The 24103-nt window shown below is 33.0% G+C and overlaps 2 protein-coding genes across 3 annotated transcripts; one reads left to right on the top strand and one right to left on the bottom strand.

Moving 5' to 3' along the window:
* The first annotated feature begins 4611 nt into the window (after window positions 1-4611).
* On the top strand, window positions 4612-8141 carry LOC127101164 (uncharacterized). 2 transcript variants are annotated; one of them, XM_051038491.1, is made up of 8 exons: window positions 4612-4897; window positions 4994-5249; window positions 5414-5543; window positions 5828-5945; window positions 6737-6828; window positions 6938-7007; window positions 7152-7238; window positions 7673-8141. In XM_051038491.1, exons 1-8 carry the CDS (start codon window positions 4802-4804, stop codon window positions 7766-7768), a joined length of 945 nt encoding a protein of 314 aa, XP_050894448.1. In that variant the 5' UTR covers window positions 4612-4801; the 3' UTR covers window positions 7769-8141. The 2 variants fall into 2 exon arrangements, with proteins under 2 accessions (XP_050894448.1, XP_050894449.1); XM_051038492.1 differs by having other exon boundaries at window positions 4665-4897; window positions 5420-5543.
* A 6374-nt stretch (window positions 8142-14515) lies between these two features.
* On the bottom strand, window positions 14516-21373 carry LOC127101126 (exocyst complex component EXO84B). The gene is made up of 7 exons (XM_051038463.1): window positions 20967-21373; window positions 20492-20589; window positions 17478-18510; window positions 16514-17029; window positions 15794-15982; window positions 15081-15217; window positions 14516-14959 (listed from the first exon to the last, which is right to left on the bottom strand). The coding sequence occupies exons 1-7, from the start codon at window positions 21117-21119 to the stop codon at window positions 14797-14799; spliced, it is 2289 nt and encodes a 762-aa protein (XP_050894420.1). The 5' UTR covers window positions 21120-21373; the 3' UTR covers window positions 14516-14796.
* Window positions 21374-24103: the final 2730 nt, after the last annotated feature.

Here is a 24103-nt window from a genome sequence, read left to right as displayed (position 1 = left end):
TAAATGAATGAATTTATTGAATTCTGTATTAAATAGAAGGTACCATTTCACAATTTCAATGGACAGTGTCGCATAAACTCTTAAATGAAGAATACCAATTTCTTCTTTTACTTTGTGGCCTTCTTTTTATTTTCTTCTCTAACTCATTCACTATATCTACCAGTTTCTATCATATACTAATATTTTATCTTAGTTGAATACCAATTTCAACTGTCACATTTCCTATCTTTTATTATTATCTTTTTCCATCTGCAAAATTTTGGATTATTAATACTATTGAACTAGCAAAATACGACATTTAAGATATATTATTATATGGAAATGTGATGTTGTCACCACAGTTGTTGTCCAATTGGATAAATAAGCAATAAATTAAAATAGAAATAAAGTATAGGTACATCTAAATTATATATTTATTTTAATCATAACAAATTGCTTTTGCATATAAAGTTGATACGAGAGACATGTCATTGTCTATCAAATACTAAAGACAATATAATTTTTTTGACACACACAAGCTATTGCAAAGCTGCTCAAAAGATCATGTACTTTAGTGTTTTACATTTTAATATATTTGAGATACCAAAGCAATCAAATATTAGAATAGATTGTACTATCTCATAGGTACTTGTTTAATACTATTAGTAAAGAAAATCAAAACCCATGTTATTTGGGAAAATCAATATTTTACTATTACTAACACCGGATTGCCCACTAGGGAAAGCAAACAGATCGTGGTTTGCCTATCCGCTCAAAAATGGTCGGTTGGATTGAGATTTTGTGTTTGTTGATCAGTATTACAAAAATTATATTTTTAATTATTTTAACTCGTCCATGATTTGATGCGTAAAAAATGAGATTTTTTTATGAAAAATTAATATGTTTTCTTTTATTCTAAAAGAGCCAATTAAAAGGACAAGTATTAACAAATAAATTGATATATTAGAGATAAAATCAATTATTTTAATAAAAAGAGATGTTATAAGATCACATTTAATTGATAGTATTTTACCCGTAAGTAGAGAAAAATGATCGAGAGAGGATATTGAAAATCCAATTTTTATTCAACAAGACAATGCAAAAGTGCACGTCAAAGATGATGATGATGAATTTCGTCAAGCGACCACACAAGATCGATTTGATATTCGTTTGATGAGTCAATCTTCGAATTTGTTAGATTTAAATATTTTAGATCTTGGGTTTTTTTTAATGTTATTCAATCCTTAGAACATAAAGAGGCTCCTAGAAATGTTGATAAATTTATTAACGCAATTGTGAATTCATATATTTTTAACATTCCAATAGTGTATGATCGAAATTATGAAAGTTAAAGGTTCACACAGGTACAAGATTCCATGCATGAAAAAGATAATGTTAAAAAAAGATGGTCAACTCTCTAACAAAATTAAGTGTGATTCTATCTTAATTCAAAAAATTCTACAATTTTAATTTTTTTATTTATTTTCCATAACTTAATTTATTTGTTATAGACTTTGTATTGTTTTTTATTTAGTTGTATGAGTAATCAAAGTATAGTAGTATTATAAATTTATGGTGTAATTGAATATCTATTTATTAAATAAATAACATAAAAATTAGAAGAGAGAGAATGTGGCAAACAAGTTAGAGAGAATATGAATCATATGGATTGTTTAAATATAACTTACATAAAAAGAATTATTTCAAAACATAAAAAAATGTAAATATAATAATTTTTATAGAATGGAAGAAATATATTATTTATAATATATAAATGTGAAAATAATGGATAAACAGATTCATAGTCGGCCAAAAATTTCTCAATTTAACGAATCAATTTTGATGTTTGTATAATATGATTTAGAGACACGTTGTTATTAGTTTAATATATGGATTGCAACATTGGAAGTATATATATATATATATATATATATATATATATATATATATATATATATATATATATATTTTTTTTTTTTTTTTTTTTCTTTTCAAAATTGTGGAAAAGTTTTAGTTTAACCATGTGCACATTGAAAAATATTTTAAAAAATGATGTTATTTTTATAAATTAAAAAACATATATTATTTATTTAAATACTTTTATAAATAATATTAAAATAAAAATAATATTTATATAATAAAAGTTTATCGTTGATCTAAAAAATATTAATTTCTCATATATAATTTTTTAATACAATTTCAATAAAAACAATTTCTTATAATTGTGAATAATGCGCGTACCAGACTACAACTCGGTTTTTTACTAGTTTTTATTAAAGATACAATCGATTTGTCGTTTCAATTGATCGAGGAATTTAACCTATTTTAGTTATTCATATTGCTTCTTTTTCTTTGTATAATTCTTCTTGATTAAAAAAATAGAATCAAATAAAAATACACATAATCTATAGAATTTTTTTAGAATAACTATCTTTTTCAATTAAAAATCTAAAATAACCATTTTATCAAAATATTTATTAAAATAACCATTTCTCAAAAAATATCTAACCTAAGCGCCAGTTGTATGGGCGCATCCAATGAAAATGCCATTCATTGGTTCCACATGCAATGACGCATGCATGTGAAGGCACCACGTGCAATGACACATGCATGTGTAGGTTATGTGTATGCGTCACATGCAATGACGCATGCACAGTGCATTATATGTGTGCGTCAATGCATGTGGCTACTGCTCCACCACTCATCTATAAATACAACAACACCCTCCCATAAATTTTCACATAACTTCTTACCCTCTCCTTTCATTTTCCTTCAATCTCCTTTAATTTTCTTTAAAATGTCTGCATATTCATACTTACGTCTTTATATTCACAAGAGAAATGCCGATTTAGTCTTTTCAGCAGTGCAACCTCAGATGAAGATCTGACTTTGAAATGTAGATTCGTTCGAACATCTTAACAGGATCTTGAATCGTTGGTTAGATTGAGACATTGCAGATGGTGTAAGGATCAGAAGAATTCAATGGCTTGATATCACGTTCAACCAAAACAGAGAAGTTCATTTCTGGGTGGATGTTAAAACTGACAGAGACATTCACATGATGATGTATACTTCTCACAAAATTGTTTTGATAGTTGTAATCGCATATTTATGTTGTTTATGTGTTGTATTTGGTTGTGATGGTATTTTATTTATTGTAGTTCCTTGTGTTGTTGTTCAATTATTGTATTTGTTTTGCTTATCATATGAAATGAATGTTGTTTTTAATATAAATCAAAAGAGTTATAATTAAAATTATCTTGTTGTGTTTGTTCCAACACTAGGACATTTAGTAGGATTATGACCGGGCTAACGACATGAACTACATAATCTAACCATTTTGTTCGTCGTATCCATTTCGGTTCAAATACGGGTGATGTTTGGGCGATCCTTTTTCTTTCTTCGCATTATTTCATTGTGCCAAAGAATGTCCCCTTGATATGCAGGCTAATAATCCTCTTTTGCTACCACTGAAAAGCTAATTTTGTAAACATTGCAAAGGTTTATGACTTTGTAAACGTCAGATAGTAAGTTGGGAGGATCCTGTCAAACCTTTGAGCATGTCGCTATTACATGAGAGCATGGCATACGAAAGGCTTGGAACTTTCCGCAGTCACACCAACCTCTATCTAGTTCTACTCGATAGTGTTCTATCGGTATGCCTTCATTGTGATTCATTAACTCAATAACAGTGTACCAACCTTTAGTACGATCAAACACCATCACCACATGTGTGTTAGCTTTGCCAGTTTCCTCTTTAATGAATTTCATTGAAGCATCACTGAACAACTGCCCAAATTGTAACACTGAACTTCATTTGGAACTTCTGATCTCAAACAACGCCCCTAACTTCGTCTGATCTCAATATTATATGGCATGGTTTAGATCGGTTGCAACACCATAATTTGTGTTTGAGCCAAGGTATTTGATTGATCTACGCTAACGAGTTTCGTCATCAAACGCCTAACATCAAATCCCGCCCAAGAACAATGTCAACCCACCCAAACCCAACGACCAACCTCACACTATCACCCTACCATATACACATAACCATCAACACCCAACCACGCAACCAATTCATGCCGCACACCCAAACTCAAAACCCGGAATCAAACCCTAACCTCCAACAACCATACACAACCACCACATCTGTCTATAGCCTGAATGATTCATACGATTGAATCTCATCCCATCATAGCCCCCTCTTATGAACACCCAAACATCCAAACGCTACAACACCCAACTATTGTTTGACTTTATTACACCACAGGAATCTTTGCTTTGTTTCCAAAACGATTCAATGTCTTAATTCGGGCAACCATATCATCCACAAACCACCCAACCACAACGACCCAACTATGACAACATGACACCGATTTATAGTAAATATGCACCAATTGCATTGGCTTCCCTGCATGTATGCGCCAATGGTGATGACGCATTTGCTCAATGACAAAATGCATGTGCAGTCCAACTGACACATGATTTAAACATGTGCATACAACATGATTATTTTGATAAATAAATTGAAATTGTGGTTATTTAAGAAATTAAATTGAAATAGTTGATTATTTTAAAAAAATCCAATTTATAAGATAGGATAAATAAATAAATTAGGAAATTATAGTATATTAACAAACATTAACAAACAAACAATCAAAAAATTGATAAAGATTTTAAGTGTTGAGTTTGTAATATAATTTTAAAACAATAATCAAGTACACCTTCAACATTGAAGAAGAGAGTGTTTGGAGTAAACAAAACACCAGATTCACTGGTGCGTGGTGTAGCAATAGGGTTAGGGTTTCTTTCGGAATTTCACATGGCTGGCACCGGCATCCACCATTACCACCAACAATGGCCTCCGGCCGCCGCTCCTCCTCCACCTACCGCCGTTCCTTCTCCTTCCCCCGAAGAGGTAACTTAACTTCACTTCACTCTTATTTATTCCAAAATCGAATCTATTATCAAACATGTGATGCAATTTCATTCGATGCGTTTTCACTGCGTTTAGGTTCGAACTATATTCATAACGGGACTTCCAGAAGATGTAAAAGAGAGAGAAATTCAGAACCTACTTCGATGGTTACCGGGTTTTGAAGCTTCTCAGTTGAATTTCAAAGCTGAAAAGCCTATGGGTTTTGCTCTTTTCACTTCTCCTCATCAAGCGATTGCTGCCAAAGACATTCTTCAGGAGATGCTGTTCGATCATGAATCCAAGTCCGTTCTTCACACTGAGATGGCCAAGAAAAATCTGTTTGTTAAAAGAGGTCATTCAGTTCAATTGAATTTTTATTGAATCTCACTATAAGTTTGTGTTTGTAATGAAAGTGATTTTGACAAAATCACGGTGACACAGCTGTGATCATGCCAAACTTATTGCACATTTCACTGTAAATTGCATAGAAGTGTTACTTATTTTGTTTTTTTGTAGGAATAGGAGCTGATGCAAGTGCTTTTGATCAAAGTAAGCGGTTACGAACAGCAGGGGATTATACACATACCGCTTATGTAACCCCATCTCCTTTTCATCCTCCACCACCACCTGTTTGGGGACCACATGGGTAAACTATCACTAACACTGCCTATATGTGTGTGTTTGTTTATATAGTTATCATATATAAGAATAGTTTGACAAATATAAGCGCTATATCCTAGCAGAATTTGTACAAATCGCTTTTGTTCTGTAACATGCTAGGTAGTACAAAATGTTGTCATATAGAAGCTATAGCACTGTTGTGTAGCAGAATTTGAACAAACCGTCGAACCACGATTGGCAACATTGATAAGAGTTTTCTTTTCTTTGTTCCTCCATATTATTAACTATAAGTTTGTTTTTGTGGCCTAGATATATGGCACCACCACCTCCTCCTCCTTATGATCCATATGCAGGCTATCCTGTTGCACCAGTACCAATGCCTGCTTCAGTTTCTATAGCAGCGCCTAGCAGTTATGTTGCAGTTCAGGTGAGAGTGGCTTATAAACTTTTAAGGCTACTTTGGTTTCACTTATCTTTCTGTCAATTTTTATATCTTTACCCTTTGCGTGAAGGGTTGAGCTCCTATTTTATAAATAGGGAAGGTGGAGTTTTTGAATATGACGTTAGCTATATAAGGTCTACAACGTTTGCTTATTTAGTTTCTCCTTTTGTATGGGCTTGATCTCTGTTCTCGTTGGTATATATTATTACTATGTTACTGTTAGAAATTGATGAAGTAAGGTACCTGCATTTTACTGTTCTCCCGAATTGTTCTGAAGTCTTGATTGGGCTTGGAAAAGTTCTAAAATTGTATCTCAAAGGGAATATAGAAGATGAAGAATTTGCCTTTGATTTGGTCGGATGTGTTGTTGACTTAATTGTTATATTCAGCTCGGATTTAGAATCATATTTTAGAGATTACATCAGTATTTTAATTGTCTATGAAACCAAGATTAAAGTAATGAATACCTTTAAATTGCTGAATGAATGTTTAAATGTGTTAGGTACATCCTACTGGAAAAGATATGATGTATAAAGGGTAAAGTAGAAGTTTTATTTGTTCCATGTATATTCATAGTTGATTTTAACTTAGCCACTATCATGCAAAGATGTTGTTTTCACCACATTATCTAATGTTTTTGGTGTTTAATTTTTATCAATTCCGCCGGATTGATTTTATCTGTTTATTAATAAATGTTTTTAATGCCTCCCTTAATATTGTTTATCAATGATAGACAGGTAATGCAATGTGTTAACTTTAAATATTCTGTTGTACAGAACACTAAAGATAATCCTCCTTGCAACACCCTGTTTATTGGGAACTTGGGAGAGAACATTAATGAGGAAGAAGTGAGGGGCCTTTTCAGTGTGTATGTGCATCTTATCCTTTCACACAGACTCTACTGTTAAATCAATGTAGTATTTTCTATGCTGTCTCAAGTATGTGATTAATCTGTTGAACTTGGCTATCTAATGCAGACAACCTGGTTTTAAGCAAATGAAGATTTTAAGGCAGGAGAGGCATACAGTCTGTTTCATTGAGTTTGAAGTCTGTAAACTTTTGTTCATATTTGTCATTTTTATAGTCTGAAAAATCTTTTCTTGTATTGTGTTTTTATTGTCAGTAAACTTTAATACTTGTCTTGTGTTTTCATTCAAATTTTCCTCAGTTTGGTATTCAATCCTCTTGCAGGATGTGAATAGTGCTACAAATGTGCACCACAATCTACAGGGTGCTGTTATCCCAAGTTCTGGTTCAATTGGCATGCGGATACAATATCCTTTTTTATTGTCAAGCATGCGAAGCTTTGTTTTCTTGATTTTTCTTTCAACTCTCATGTTCATTCCCTAATTAACCCAACATCTCGGGGGGTTTATGACTAGAGAATACATGACAAGTTTTTGCTTAAATCCTTTGCACTTATTCCTATTCACCATGTATGTTTGCTTTTGTCTTTTAATGTGCTTTTCTTGATACTGAAACCATGGGTTTCTTTTGTTTGATTCTTCAGTGGGTTTTCTTGAAATTTTTACTTGTTTTCATACATTTCCCGACCATATAATCTGATATTTGCTACCATCTCTTATCTCTCAATGTGTATTCAAAAAACACTCATACTTTGCATTTAATTTGGTATAAAATTTGTTGTGATTTCTCCCTTCTGTTGTAAGCAAGGAGTTCTTTTGTAATTTTCTTGACTTCTTAGCAGATATTCCAAAAATCCATTTGGGAAAAGAAAAGATGGGAGTGTCCCTATTGCTGTTCCTCCTGGTGCCAACGGAGCCCCAGTAGCAATGGCTTATCAGTAGCTTGAAGGGGATGTACTCTGTTCTTTATGCTCCAACCAATATTACTACATAATAGGATGCATCTTGCAGCTGTTACATGCATCCATTGATTATCAAGTCATCGCCATTATCATCCCTGCTCATGTTAATGAATGCAGTGGCATCATATACATTCATTTGCCTATGTTATACTAATCAGACATGCATTTCTTGGCAGCATGTGTTGGTTCCCAAAATTACTTCCATAGGTGTTAGACGATGTTATCATTTGTAGAAGCTGTGCATGGGTCTTAATTTTGTTTTATTTGTGTGCCTTATGGTCATTACACTTTCTGTATACATTGGTATTAGGAATGCTTATCCAAGCAGGCATTGGCATCTGCTTCCACCTTTAGGTTCATGTGTTGTTTATTTGACATGACATCTTATTATGATGCTTGCTTTGTTTTCATGGCACAGTTTGGCTAGGGTGTGGAGAAATTAGGATATCACATCAATGATCCTGCTACTACCCTTTCCACTCATTACCATTGTCATTTGCACCGCATTTTGTCTCCTCCTTTTTAAATTTTGTTTCTGTGAACTGGGTGCATACACTAGATGATAAAATATGGTTATAATCGGTGATTAGGAAATTAATGATTGAAATTGTCATAAATGTGTAATTGACTATGAAGTTCTTTAAATTCATTTGATTCATTTTTAAATCGCCGGATATAAACTTGCATTTTGTCTTCTAAAGTACTACACTCCCATGCTTTGGACTTTAGAAGAGTTTTTGTTTGCTTAAACTACATCCACCTTGGCATTCATCACTCCATTTGATCAGAGCATTAGTGTTAATGCGTTGAAGTTAAAAGTCTTTAAAGGAATTATCGGAGTTATATGTTGTCTGATTTATACAGGGTTGCAACATGACAAAGCTACCTTTCCTAATGGAAGGTCCATTACTGCTACTGCCACACTGTTGCAGGTGATTTATGTTTGCACTGGTAAGGTAATCTACCATCAAATTTGGTTGGAACATCTGTTGGATATCACGTGAAGCAGCAATTGAATTATAGGTTCCCTGTGACAATGGGTTTCTGATGAATGATGAACAGTAAATGTTAGTTCTATGCGAGAACTCAATGTCTATATTGTGTCAAGTATTATTTGTGTATAAAAATGACTAGTAGGCTAATTACTTAAAACTATAATGAGGTAGTTCTGGGATCCTCATCATGCTATCAATGAGTTTAATCTTTTTTAACTTTTTGCTTTGAACTCTTCAGCTCGCACACCATTCATTAAGAGTGAGACTCCCTTACGTCCAGACTTTTTTCAAATTTCTTTTTTCATTTGGTTTTAAAAAGTGAGACTCCATGTTATAAAAAGTGTTGGTTTATTTAAGTAAATATATATAATTTTACTGTTATTATTACACTGTATTTTGTATTTAAAGTTATTTTTTTAATTTGCTAATGCTTTTAGTAAATTAGTTTCATCAACCTATATGTTTTTTGTATATTCAAAATTTATTATTGAAATATGATATATGATATAATAATAGTTATATAAATTTTTTAAAAAATAAAATTTAATCTCATTTGCATATTAATTTATTAATCTCATTTGTAGGGAATGTCTTTAATAGCTTAATAGGCATAAGATATTTGTAAAAAAACCAAGTTTTTTTTTCAAAAATTGGAGAATTGTTAATCTCATCTTAAACGGCACCCTATGAAAATTTAAAAATGTTCATTTGATTTTGGGAATACATCTATAGTATCTTGCGCCTCATTGAATATTTTTTAGTTGAGTTTTATTCCATATTTATTTTAGAGATGTATTTCTAGAATAATTTTATTTATATTTTTATGCATTTTTTATTGAGATGTTTTTTTTAACAGAAATTATTTTGGAGATGCATTTTTGTTTTAACAGAATTTGAAGATGTATTTTCAGAACTACACTAAAGACTACTTTTTTAACTTTGTTTTAAAGATGCTCGAATGAATTTGACGATATATTATGAGCTATAATATCATTTCCAATCTTTGTCTAAATTAAACCACACACTTTTGAAATAATATGAAAATGATATATATAAATTAGTAAATTTGAAGTACAAAATAAAGTCAAAATAAAATAGAATCAAAAATAGAACTCATAATACAAACACTATATATTAAGAGGTATGATGAACTTGGGCCCCCTGTTCCTGCGTTGCCTCCTGTACTGCAGTGTCTCCCCCATCATGGCATCTAGAACGTCCCTCACCTCAGAGCCATCCAGAGTAAATCCTCTGTCTATACTCATCTTCCCAATCTCCATGATATGATGACATATAGGCAACACATAAATAATATGATATTTTTAGAATGCTCTTCCTCTAGTATTTTCCAATGAGCTGACCTATGTGGATCTCCCAGAGCATCTGGTGTATAAGAATGTGACATCCTGAAATATCATTGTATGTAGTAGTGTACAACACTCCAATCGTTAGGAGTTATGGTATTTCGTATCTCATCTGGTACTACATGATTAAGATAATCATTAGACATGATATCCATATTTCTATGTGTCATAGCGGGAGGAGCAGAGTCAAAAGGGTCTCTGAGAATATACCCGATCCGCTGTCGCGCACATGTCAAAAATGAGTAACTAAAAATTGTAGTTTTGAGAAACGACACTCGAGTCGTATCGCAAGGACTCTTGTATTGAATTTTATCACTAGAAAGGAACACTGTTTTTTTAAGTTTCGATTAAGATGATGATAAACGATTATTTACGAACTAGTTAGTCTATTGTTTCAGTTTTCGGTTTATCACTGATCTACCTCACCAATTCCCTAAGCGGCTTCGGTCTCTATTCGATCACTATATCGATTAACAAGCGCAATGTATATCATATTGATTGAGACATCTATTATCCTAGTAAAGCAATCACGAATTAAGCAAACATGATTTTAACATACGCAAATTAACGACAAAGTTACGTCAAAAACGCTTATAGTTTAGGATGCAATCATACAAAATTAATCAAAACTATTCCACGAAATAACAAATTAAGCAATTGAATTTCAATGAACAAAATTGAAAGAGAACGAAATTGTACTGATAAAACTAAGAACCTCAAAGCTTTATGGAAATGCGATTCAACAGATTAACCGTAAGAATCAGTTCTCCATGAATCGTACAAAACAAAGTTAATTTTTGCGATTAGTAAATAAGATGAATCAACAATAGCCGCGACTTACTTAGATTAAAGGAAACGAGGAATTCAGGTTCTAATCCTAACCAGATCGGAAAATATAAAAAAAAATCTGGCCTAAAACTAATTATTTCTTAAGTCTTTAACTAAAGCAAATTAGTCGACTCTTCTGAATTCCGAATCAACTTTTGACTTCAACATAAAACTTATAACTTTTTCTTTCATCTTTCTAACCCATATTAGAAAGCGTTAATTTGGTTCACGTAGCCCAAATTATGATCTGCACAGCGAGAAGAGATAAATAATTGTTTATTCAAAAAAATATAATACGAAATTAAAATAAAGATAAAAATAAACTAAGCTTTAAGAAACACACTAAAATAGTATAAATAAAAAAAGACACTCTATAATTGTCGTAATATGATAGTCAAAGAATATGCATGAAAATGCACTGATCAAAATTGCATATAGCCGAACTGCCGCATGACACGCTCAGGAAAATAAAGATACGTCAGACGTGAACCGCAAGTCAACCATCCAGTGTAGAGTGTTATGTCTTCAAAGAGACGCGTCTCACAGTGAGTGACGCAAATATGAAAGTGTATATCTTTTTCTCTCAAGCGGTCAAGATACACTCTATTTGACTTCGTCGCCTGATTTCCTCTGAGCGGGACGAATGCAGAAGCACATGAAATATCCTATGTTAGAATACATGACCAACCAGATATGTGTGAGAAGTGTTGGAGGATTCAAGTATGAAAATGGTATATATATTAATCATTATTAATGACATGGCAAAAGTGTTATGAAAATGACACACAAACACAAAAAGATGCAAAAATATTATCGTCAACAGTGTGATGTTATCTGTCATCGGTTTGGTCTTTTGCATATAAATTATAGCTAATTTGGAGTACAGGTAGACCAAACAAGCGGCTCTCAATTGTACTTATGGATCTTTTCCAAGTCATCGAAGTATCTCAGGTAGATCACATCCATATAAGTGACACTCTTGTCCATAAAAATGGATGTGCCAACCAAGTACAACAAGTATTATCTAAATGCAAATGATATATGTTGCACAACCTACTCATCATCACCAGCGGTTTGCTCTGCATCATGCAACTGCTATGTATAAAACCACTTAAAGAATCAAAACCTAGCATGAGTCCCTCGGGTGTCTTCTAAATCCTTCATGACATCCTCTCGGTTAGCTCCCATATAATATACCATCATCTTCAATCAATCATCTATGTTAATCATGTCATGGTATAACCCCCCCCCCCCCCCCATCAGAAGATGCAACAGGCATGAAACATCGTCCAATGTGATAGACATCTCACCATGTGGAAGATGAAATGATAACATATCCTAGTGCGATATATCTACAAACGTGGACAACATACCATGGTTAATCATAACATAACCAATCATGCATAAGTCTCTTAGCCCAGATGGTTGCATCACATCTTGAAACCACTTCTCATTAGGTTGCGGCAAACCTATAAACTTTTGGTCATGGTTAATGCATTTTAAGGCATCACGGTCCTACAGAAAAATAAATTATCGTTGGAAACTTTGAATATTATAACAACCATGATATTTCAAAGAATAAATACAACTGAATTTTACCTCTTCGTCTCAAACATGTTTAGCAGTATGGTCCTGGTATAGAGGCAACAACGATAAGTCTGACGGACCTTCTCCAAACCCCTCGGGTGCTTGGGGTGCCTCGGGTGCCTGAGTAGGTGACATATGTCTCATACGGGAAGACAAAGATGGAGATGCATGGGCCCCTGAAGTTGACGCATCCGCATCAACTGGGCTAGAAACCACAAATTCCTGCGAAGATCGAGCTTTTTCCCTCTGAACTGATGCATGTTGCGCAATTGTGTCGTGCCTCAATCTATCTTAATTATCAACCATAATTCTTGTAAGTAAACCACACAAGTATTATACATATGAAACACAATGAGGTCAAACTAAAAAATATAGACTAATAAATTCTGAATATGCATATCAGGATTTTGGAAATCAAAACGTTGAAATTTTTTGGAGATGCATCTTCGTAAGGTTCTGCAACTCAGAAGAATGTCAATGGCAGAAATGCAATTCATGCCAATATCCAAAATAATACATTGATCATTTAAACTATCTACAAACACATTGCTCATTTATATAACATATCTAAATTATCCATTACATAATTGAATGCTCAATTTCTACAAATGTATATAGAAATTAAAAAAAATTAGAAGAAAATTTTTTTATCAAATGTGAGTTTAGTTTGATGTTGAGGCAGCTCTTTGATCGATTTTATGTTGATGAAAGAAGCTTTGAAATGAGTTGAATGATTTTGAGAGAATGTCAGTTGAGAGAGTTTCAGACTTGAGAGGTTGAAAGTTTGAGAGGGTATTTTGATAAGTGAGGAAGGAAAGGGGGGCTTTGGCGCGTTTTTTTTATTAAAACAAGCAAAATACTCTTTTTGGTTCATTATCTTTACAAACAGCAATGTGATCCTTTATCTTTTCAAACAGCACCACGTTAGTCCTTTCTGTAAGGTATATTAGTCAAAGTCCCAAATTTTTTGCATTCACCACAGATTCAAACCTCGGACCACTTGGTTGTTAGACACAATGCCTTACCACTAGTCCACTTTGCCTTTTTGATTGAAGTGGAAGCGGCGATTTCAAAATCGATCAAAGATATTATGAAGATGTTGAAGGTTCATCTAAATATTAAAGTTTAATGTTTGATTTTTATGTTAATATGTAATATTGATTTTACATCGTAAATGGTAATTTTATTGTAAAAATACAACTTTTTAATTTTCTATTTCTATTTCAGTTTGCTTAAAAAATGCATCCACTGACACGTATCTCCAAATCTAATAAAACCACACTCCAAAAACGTGACACAAAATTGACCTATAATGTGTATTTAAGATCCGTCCAAAGATTTATCTCCATAAACCGAAAGCATTTCTCTTTTTTACCTTGGTGCTCTAATAGTGCATTAATGCCCTTTTATTTATCCAACTTTTTGCCTGTCTTTAATGAATGGGCTCATTCATTACTTAGTCTGGAAAAAAAATTCAGCTTTTTATACAAAGACAAAAAGAATAATAAACTTATGAGATAATTAACTGTCTTTTAAAAGAATCACAGTATATTGAACGTTCGAAGACTACAACAAATGCAAACTCTAGCTAATTATGGACAGCTAATTATGGACAGCCATATTTGTTTGAGAGGATGAACGCATGTTCAAAACATCATCCGTGTAGTCCGCAACAGTATTTGTAATCAAGCTCAAGTGTCACTTTTTCCAACACTAACATATTCAGAGAGTGTTGTTCTGGTTTTTAAAGAGTAAGAGTTTCTTTTTGGTTAAGAAAGTTGTCGATTGTTTTTTCTTTCTATGCTACTAAGGAGTTTTTATGAGCAGTGTGCTGAGTAAACATATATATTTATACATTCCAAAAGAACTATACGGTAACATGCTAGAAAAACATTCAAATGAAAAGCCAGGACCTTCGGAAACAAAAATTGTGCAAGAATGGCAACTTAAAAATACGGAGTATGCTTTCAAAAAATATTATTTAAGAATATGATCCAAATAATCGAGTCAGCAAACATTTACAAACACAGGCTAAATTTGACAGGATGAAAAAATTATTAAATCTACAGAAATGCAAGGTTATCCCCCATTGGCGACAAAAATGAAAGGGATGATAAGGGAATATAGAAACAACATGAGAAGCAATGAATAGATCAATTTTAATGGTGACAATAATCTGTCAGTAATTTCATGATAGATTGGACCGTACTAATTTACAGGGATTAAACTACACATTATGAACTATTATGAGACCTGACAGATGAAATTGATTGTGCAGAGACAGATGCGGTAGGGCTGCTAAGTTCCCTTTCCCCGTTTATTTCCTTCGGTTTTCCACTTAATCTTTCCATAGCATCTTGACATATTTCATTAAACCATTCATCTTCAGGCAGTTCCCTAGAACAAAAAAATATATATTAGACTCTCAAAATGAACAAATGCTTCCAATGACAACAATGGAAAACACAGATAGAATGTTGGTGGTGAAACATGGCTAAAACAAAATTGCAGAACCTACCCATATGGATCCAACCCTGTAGCAGAAAATGCTGTCATTGCCTTCGTTATGATTTCATTGACGATTCGTTGCAAATTCCTTGACAAATACCGACCGTTGGAGGCAAAACACACAACAAACTTCATATCCAAATAAAACTGCACAGCATACAAAAGAAAATTATATGGCTGCCATGGTTCTTTCAAATGAAATATGCATCTATTGATCTTCCCTATCAGTAAATCATTACACCAGACAACTGCGTGTTTGAAGATTCTAAAGAGCAATACATTCTACGATGTTGGAACAGTCATTTTCAAAAATATTATAACAAATATAAGGATGATTTTCTTTTAGGTTTTGGAGAATTTTTTTAAATGGGTTTTGGAAGAATTTTAATTCCAAAAAGTAAATAAATGTGCCCTAAAATGCTTTTGAATGCACGACAAGAATCTCCAAATGGTTGATTTTCTCCATGTGCTTGATAACCAGAAAGGCTTGAATAAAATAATAATATAGCTACACTATAGATGTATTGTGTAATAAAAATATACTATGCATTTCACATGTAATGATGTGAAATAAATAAAATGCTAAATTTAGGAATAAAAACAGTTTTACTGACAATAAATTAATTGAAATAGAAACGAAGATGTATCGGCCTTTTCTTGGGGGTTGTTTACTTTGTAAAAACATTTTCTATTTTTATTTCTTAAATTTTGTTAGTGTCATACCTGTTGTAGACCAAGAGGACCTAAAGGCCTTGGCCCTTCCTCAATATCATCCCAAAAGCTCTGATCTTCTGAAATCCACAAAATAACAGTTTCTGTAAGTCTCATCAAGAGCAGTGTAGCAAATCTTTCCCTGCCTACAAACATATCTGCTGCTATATTTGCTATTCTGTTCAATTTTATGAAAAGTTCCTGGACAATGACAAAATAGCCTCGTCAGATTTTGAATAATAATTGAAGCATAGCAAGGAAAGATATTGAAACCGCAAAAAGGAAAGAAAAAAATACATCAAACATACCAAGATGTGTCAAACATTCAATATCAATTGATAACAAAAATTATTCTGAAAAAATATTTTGTTTGGTACATACCTTAATTAGCAATTTCACAAATATCCAAAAAATTAGCGATCACTCTAAAATGTGGATAAGGTATTCTAGAATTAGAAATATAGAGACCATCAATTTTCTGTCTGATCCATCCATTTTTAAAATCAACAACCACGAGACTGCAGAATCAGATTCTGGAGTTTTCTCCTCATTACATATAGCCGTAAAAAAGAAGTTCACAACAAGAAAAAGAGAGCAAGCAGAAAGGAAAAGTAGAGAGGATACATTACAAACACTTATGCCGAGCAAAGGAAAAAAGAAAGTGAAGTCCAAATTCACTCAACAAAGAATGAAATGGAATGGTTATACTTAAAACCCAGTTTAAAAAAATACCTGAAAAATCGAAGATGGAATCCATTCAACATCATCTGCATTTCCTTCCATATTTATATACATGTCAGCTGTAAGAAGACTATCTCCTTCCTCTGTGAATATCAGGCTCAAAGCATGTTGCCGACAGAATGTATCTTTCAACTTGTCAACTGAACCCACAAGTCGTCTCCTCCATTCCCGTTGTTCAGGATGGCGATTTTGCCTTTCTGAGGTTCTTCTACGGTTATCATCCTTGTAGGGATCTTGGTTTAGGGAGGAGAGCTTCATGGCTGCACGCGGAAGTAGTTCGTCAGCTAGTAACGAGGCATTAGCAAGCAATGCAATCTGCTGGGCTTCAGTCTCAGCCATTCGTACAATTTTGTTTCCAGAACCCTCAAAGCTTTCTTCTTCGTCCATTGATTCTGGTAGTGCTTTAATAAGCATGTTCATATAAAAGTTAAATACTTGAAACAGCCCTTCCAGAGCTTGGCCTCCCAACTGCATACTAAGCAGTGGTCCTACATCCTCAAAGAAGTCCTGTGGTGAATTTGAAACAAAGAACCATTATACAAGGGAAACACAGAAAATAATTTGATAGAGTAAAATAGTTTTAAATATGGAAGGTGAGTAACTGTGTGTATTGAAGTCCGGAGACAATTATTTATTCAATTCCACGGTTAAAGTTCAAAATATTATTAACAGATCTAACAAGAAAAATGAAAACGACAGGAAAAAAACATGACCAAAGGTAGATATTATTTATAAATGAACCGAAATAAGCCATCTGTTTTTATGCACATTTATAAATTTCTTCATTTAAAAGAGAGATAATATTCACATTAACAGTCAAAATAACATATATATTTCTGCAGCTAGTTTTATAACAACTACTCACACTGTCCCAACACCTGCTATAACACTGTTTCTCAAGTCAAACATCATTCCATATCATAAGTCAATATTGTGTCAAAACTAAAATTCTCACCTGGACCATCAAATTGAAGCGATGGGCACTACTTGTTAGTTTATGTTGAAGTGCTGCTGTGCTACCGGTCTGCCGGTTAGCGTTAGGAGGATATGTGAGTACCCAATCATCAGCAGCAGCCATAGCAGCAGTACTCTCTTGTATTCGCTTCAAATTAGCATCTAATGCTTGTTCAACACTAGGTCTAAAAAGTTTCAAAAGCACAGGACAGAGAGCCAGGCCACGAGCTTCCAACAATGAGCAATGGCCCAATGCTATTTGAACACACTCTGCAGCAGCTCTTAAACCTCCTGCAGCTGCTGATGAAGCTAATGCATGCCTTTTCACCAGAAGGGCAAATGCCTCAGTTTGCTTGGTAGCCCACATCACAAGTTCAGAAGAATAAGCTGGCTCCTCGCCAAATATAGCCAGCGAGTCACTTGCAGCTTGTGCAACTGCAGAAAATACCAGTTGTGCAAGAGCTGCAGTATATGCTCCTCCATATGAAGTGTTTGATGGTCGGAGACTTTGCATGTTATACTGATACCGTTGCAGATGAGCATTGAGTAGCAAGCTGTGAGCGTGTGGACCATCTCCAAGTTTTTTAAGGGCAGAAACTGATGCACGGAGTTCAGCGCCACGGGTAGAGGGCTGACAAGCAGCTTCAGCAAGCTGATCAGCTAATTTTTGCCTACGCTCGGTAATAGAACTCTGCAGAGACAGAAGTAAAGAAGGGTCGAGAGATTTCATCTCTTTTGCTTCAGAGACAACACGTTCTCCTTCATCAAGAGCGGCCAAAGCTTCTTCCACTCGCCTTTCAGCCAAAAGAACATCCAAGAGATCAGGAAACTCAACTAACCATTTGTCCAGGTCTGAAATTTCCGGATCTTCAGAGTCCAGTGTACCATTCACGGAAAAACCATCAGAGTCGGATATTGATAATTGATCAATGTGAACTCCATCAGCCAAACCATGTATCAAGGTAGCTTGAGTGGATAGTAGGTTTCTGATTGATGAAAGCTCGCCTTCTAAATCCGATATCTCCTTGGAAGTTCTATGACATTTAAATATTACATAAATTTAAAACATGACTAATGATAAATCAGCAAAATAAAATTAAAATGGTTTTACTGACTAATGTGCTAAAAAGAGATTAATGATACATCAGTTAAAAATCATTGCAACAGCCTTTTTTATGGTGGATGAACTCTTCCCCCAACTACCACGTCCAAATTTAGGCCACACACAGGAAGAAGATAATTCTCATAAATAATCCTCAGATGCTCAACACCCTTTGTCAAATCAGATACTGATAAAATATTTATTTGATGATATATGAGGATGAAGCTAAATTATTAGGACCTTTTAAAATTTATAAAGTATCACAATATATAAATTGTATGCAAACCAGTGCTTTGATTGGTTGAATAGTTGAAATCTGGTTTCCCTTCTTCTGCACCCTCAAAATACTTAAGTTAAGAAGTGAAATCCATAATGGAGCTGTGGCTGAACACCACTTTGCCATTAGACAATTGGTATTTTGTTTGTTAAAAGAGTTGAATTTATATACTATTTTGGTCACCGTACCGAAATTTATATGCAGAAAAGCTTGAAGGGTACCAATGGAATTATGTGTTGAAGCTACTGGTTTCAGAGTTTCGGCAATACGCAGTTTGAACCCCACATACTCAATGTAAAAATCAGTGTTAGTGTGGTATTAATTCTTACAAATATAATAAACAATTTCTGAAAAACACAAATTGTTAAAGTATAAGTGTTATATTTTACCCATATCCGATACTAATATGTGTAGTTATGTACAATACTCCTCCTTCATAGTTATCAGTATTGTATATAGGTGCAGTATTGTATATACGTGTGCATGGAGTATCTTCCAAATTTAAAAAAAAAAATTGAAACAAAACATTGGCCTATACATTTGGGATACTGTTTTGGTGCTTTGGCATACAGCTAAAAAACTTGCTTTAAAGCTTTTTGTACAACCTTGTTCTTCATCATGTTGTGAGCTGAATTATAGTACACACTCCTCATTCATTCTTTAAGAATATATAAAAGAAGACACGCAATTGTGGGGCATTAGGGAAGATGTACATGAAAATTTGGATGCTGGTGCTGACCTAGTTCATCAAGAGCTGGTAGAGTTTCCTCTTTATAAACTAGACTTATAAATTATGCATTTTTGGATGGTGAGAATGGGGGGATGAAAATGATCCATTTAGTATTAGACGTAAATTGTAAAGAGTTGAATGGAGTCAAGACTTCTTTTATATAGAACTAATGATGCTTTTTGTGACATTTTGACATTAATAAGGGAAAAAGTACATTTGTAAAATGTTTACAAGGAATGAAATGTATTTTGAAATGGACAAGAGAAAGATGTGTCTGTACTTAATTCTTATGATACAAGTATTTTTTTGTAAATTGTGATCATTGTCATCTACATATATTAATATAAAATTTCAACACCTCTTTACAAATATCATGCATTGATATGTATATTTCTATTATAAATTTTTGTGAATATATCTATCTAGGTCATATCCTATCTTCAGTATTGAAGAAATTCAGTATCCTTCTGTGTTTTATCATACGCATGTTGTTGTATCGGGGAGATAGGTTTCATATATCCGTCGGGCACACAAACCCCACTATCTCACCCATATATGTTAATTTAGTGCATTATCATCAATTGATTTAATTAATTAATTTAGAGAAATATATCTTACTGTGTATATTGTTTATTGTATATATATTATATTGTTTATTGTATATATATATTATCCCCGGCTTAGTGCGCAAGGCTCCCACTAGGTGGGCGAGCCTTGGCCGGTGTGACCTAAATAGACGACATGAGTACAAATCTTGGAAACAACCTCTTGGTTTATATACTGTAAATTGTAATTGTAATTACAAAAATTTAGTTTGATTCGAGAAAACCACTTCCTATACTAGTTTCTAGCTTAAGAACAAGTTTAAATTTCAAAAAAATTAATACAAACTAACACACAACTAACCGGATAAAAGCTGCATAGTTTGCATAGACACTTCTGCGCATCTCCTCGGCAGAAGCTCTTTTCAAGTCTACTAAATACGTGCATAATTGCTTAATTTCCTGGGAGAAAAAGAGAGTAGAAAACCATCAAAATTTGATTTAGAATGCAATTTGAAGGATACGAAGTTATACACTAATAATAATTTTGAGAAAATGACATAATTGAATCTAAGCTTCCAGATTAGTCGCCAACAGTTTTTCATTAACAAATTGTGTACTCTTCAATTAATTAACTAATTTTTTTCTGCATAATAAATTAAGTTGCGAAACAATCATCGAGAAAAAAAAGCAAAACCTTACGAATGAGAATGAAAATGAAATTGAAATCACGTAATCAGAACAAGAAACAATGGATCAAAGAAAATCAAGTTCAACCAAACGAAACGGCAAGTCGTTAATCTAGAGTAAGCAAAAAAATGCAAAACGAGAAAAGGAACCTTGTCGTTGAGAGAAGAATTAGACTGAACATAGAACTCCGCATCAAATCTATCAGACTTGAACGGAGTAAGACCTTCTTCAAGCTTAACTCCATTCTCCTTAACACTCGCCGCCGTCGCTCGCGACCGTGACGATGACTTCACCGTCGTCATAACAACCACCAGATCACAGTAAATTTTAGGGTTCAAAAATAGGAAAATTCAAAAATAAAAGTAGATAGAGAGAGATCCACGCGCCAATCTAGAAAATTAGAACAACATTGAATTGAATTTGAAGAAGAATTTGAAGTGAATGAAGAAATAGAGAAGACACGGTCACGCTGTGTTTGGTTGATTGGTATTTTCTTTTTTCTCTCTCTGATCCCTAACGAAGCGGTGACGGTAAGATAAAAATTTTGCTAATGCCAGCACACACCTCTCTCATCACTTTTTTTTTTCTAACCGTTTTTTTTGTTCTTTTTCTAATCTTTCTTTTTTTAATAAAACAAAAATAATAGTAAAATGTTAATTTTTGGTCTAAACTTGTTCAACTAATTAATAAAATACGATATGGATTTTTCTTATTTGTTTGCCTACAAATGACAGATTCTTTGCACCTAAAGTAGTTGATAGGATAATAAAAAATATATATCTTTAGTTTTGTTTGGTGAAAAGGAGAAGACACTTGATATTTATTTTCTTTTAACAAAAGACACTTTTAAAAAGTTAACAAATAGTAGATGAATTTATATCAAATACTATATTTGTGTTTAAATATATATATTTTATTGACTAAATATGATAATTAAAAGTTTTTATGATAATATAAAACTTATTAAAAATTAATATTATTTTTATATATTTATTTTTTTATAGTCATTTTGCTTTAGTCAACATCCAACCTACTAGCAAAACCACTAATTATCTCATTCATTTTGCTTTAGTCATTTTTAACATCACCAATTTTTTATTTTTTATTTTATTTTTCTATCTACCATCTACTTGTGAAAGAGTGAGACATATATTATCCAATAAGACTTATTAAATAAGTCATAGTGATTTATTACTTACATTTAAATATTTTATAAATAGACGTTGAATAAAATAAAATAAAAATAAAATAAATCAATATTATTAAATGTGTGTTTAGTGAAAAGATAAATAAATATAGCTCTCACAATGAGAGAGAAGTTACAAATAACAATTTCACAAACTCATTGTGAAAAGAGTATTAAACATATGTCATAGGAATAAAAATTTAAAAAATTATATATTTTGATAAAATTAAACATGTAAGTTAACATGGTAAAATGGAAAACTCTTAAAAAAAATAAAAGTTGATTGAAAATATAGCATAAAACGAGTATCGTGCATTAATGGACATGGGTGTTACAAGAAGAGGAACAAGAGAATTTGTCACTCAAAGTGCACTATTAGAAAACCATAATCAAATGTAATATCAACTTGACACACTAACGAATCAACTAGCATATTTCACAAGGATCGTGTACAATATGTATAATTGGGTCATGCTCTTATGTGTGATTATTGTGATAGTGGTCATGTCTATGGCCAATACAATTTTGAAGGCTTCTTAGACGAGGAATTCAACTACATATGAAATTATTAGAGGAACAACTCCATCTCTAAAACATGGATAACTCATCATAACTTTCGGTGGAGCGAGAGCCAGAAGCAAGGTTCGAACCAAATCCAACAACATCAATCATGCTACCAAAATAAACATCCAAGACAACCTTGACAGTCGTATGAAAATCAACGAGAACAACCTCAATAATACCAAAATCAACCTCAACAAAGACCTTAACAAAGATGTTAAAATGATCCTTAAAAACAACAAAATCAAAATCAAACTCAACAAGAATAAATATGTGAAGGAATCCTAAACACAATTCATACAAGTGACACAAGATAATTCCAAAGCTATTAAACTTGATCAGAAGACTATCAACAAGAATAATGAAGTTTCCTTGAAAATTCATATTGGACAACTACCAAATACGCAGCTGCTCAATCTACTTGCAATTATAAAGATAATATGATCGGTAACCCATAGAGAAATTAAATATGTTATGTTATTAATTTGATAGGAACCACGCTTTCGTAGTGACAAATGTTATGTGTTGAAAGCAAAACTCATTAGAAAAGGTTGAGATTGAGAATGAGGATGAAGTCGAAGAGAAAGAGATAATAGTGAACTGAACTGAGAAAAAAAATGAGGAAAGAAAAGAAAAAAAGAGTTGAGAAAAAATTGTGAGTAGAGGAGAAGAAAATAAGGAGAAAGAAGTTTCACTCTATATAATATTTAATTATCTTTATCTAAACAAAAAAATTTGAAAGATGGGTAATTCAAAAAATTCCTTGAAATGTTAAATAGCCTAAAGGTAACCATTTTGTTAGTAGAAGAATTAAAAAAAATGTCAGTGTATTGTTAAGAATAATAAGTCAAATATAAGTTAGAGTCCCATATTGGTTATAAATATGGAGACTTGAGCATTTATAAGTGAGAGAATCCATACACCTATCACCTTAAGGTTTTGGATGGATATGTGGTGTCTCTCACACTTGTGTGTTGCTCTTAACCCAATGTTGATACTCCTCCTCATGACCTAACAAATGATATCAAAGCTCTAGTTGGATTTTTGATCGTGTTTTCAAGAATCACACGTCGGTGATCGTATTTATGGGATTGTGGATTGTTGATCGTGTTTGCTGTAAAGATGAATGAAACCAACGGAATTCCGAATTCTCATCCAATTCTTGATGGCAAAAATTGGATCCAATGGAGAAAACATATGCAGTCCTTGTTCGGCTTTCATGAAACCCTAAAAGTGGTTACTAATGGCATCCTTAAGCTTTCTGAGAATGCAACTGATGCTCTGAGAGTCGTGAACAAGGAGGCAAAGAAAAAATGTTGCAAGGTCGCGTATTGCATTCAATCGGCGGTAGATTCGGAAATTTTTTACAAGATTTCTCATGCTGAATCGACAAGGGAGGCATGTAATATTCTTGTCAAGTACTATGAAGGAGGTGAGAAAGTCAACGTCGTCAAATTGCCGACTTTACGATGGCAATATGAATTGTTGCAAATGAGAGAAGGTGAAAAGATTGTAGGATATGTATCGAAAGTGTTGAAT

This window comes from Lathyrus oleraceus, chromosome 7 (genome assembly GCF_024323335.1).
Source record: "Lathyrus oleraceus cultivar Zhongwan6 chromosome 7, CAAS_Psat_ZW6_1.0, whole genome shotgun sequence".
In the NCBI taxonomy this organism is placed as follows: Eukaryota; Viridiplantae; Streptophyta; class Magnoliopsida; order Fabales; family Fabaceae; genus Lathyrus; species Lathyrus oleraceus.
This window is presented reverse-complemented; position numbering and strand designations above follow the sequence as displayed.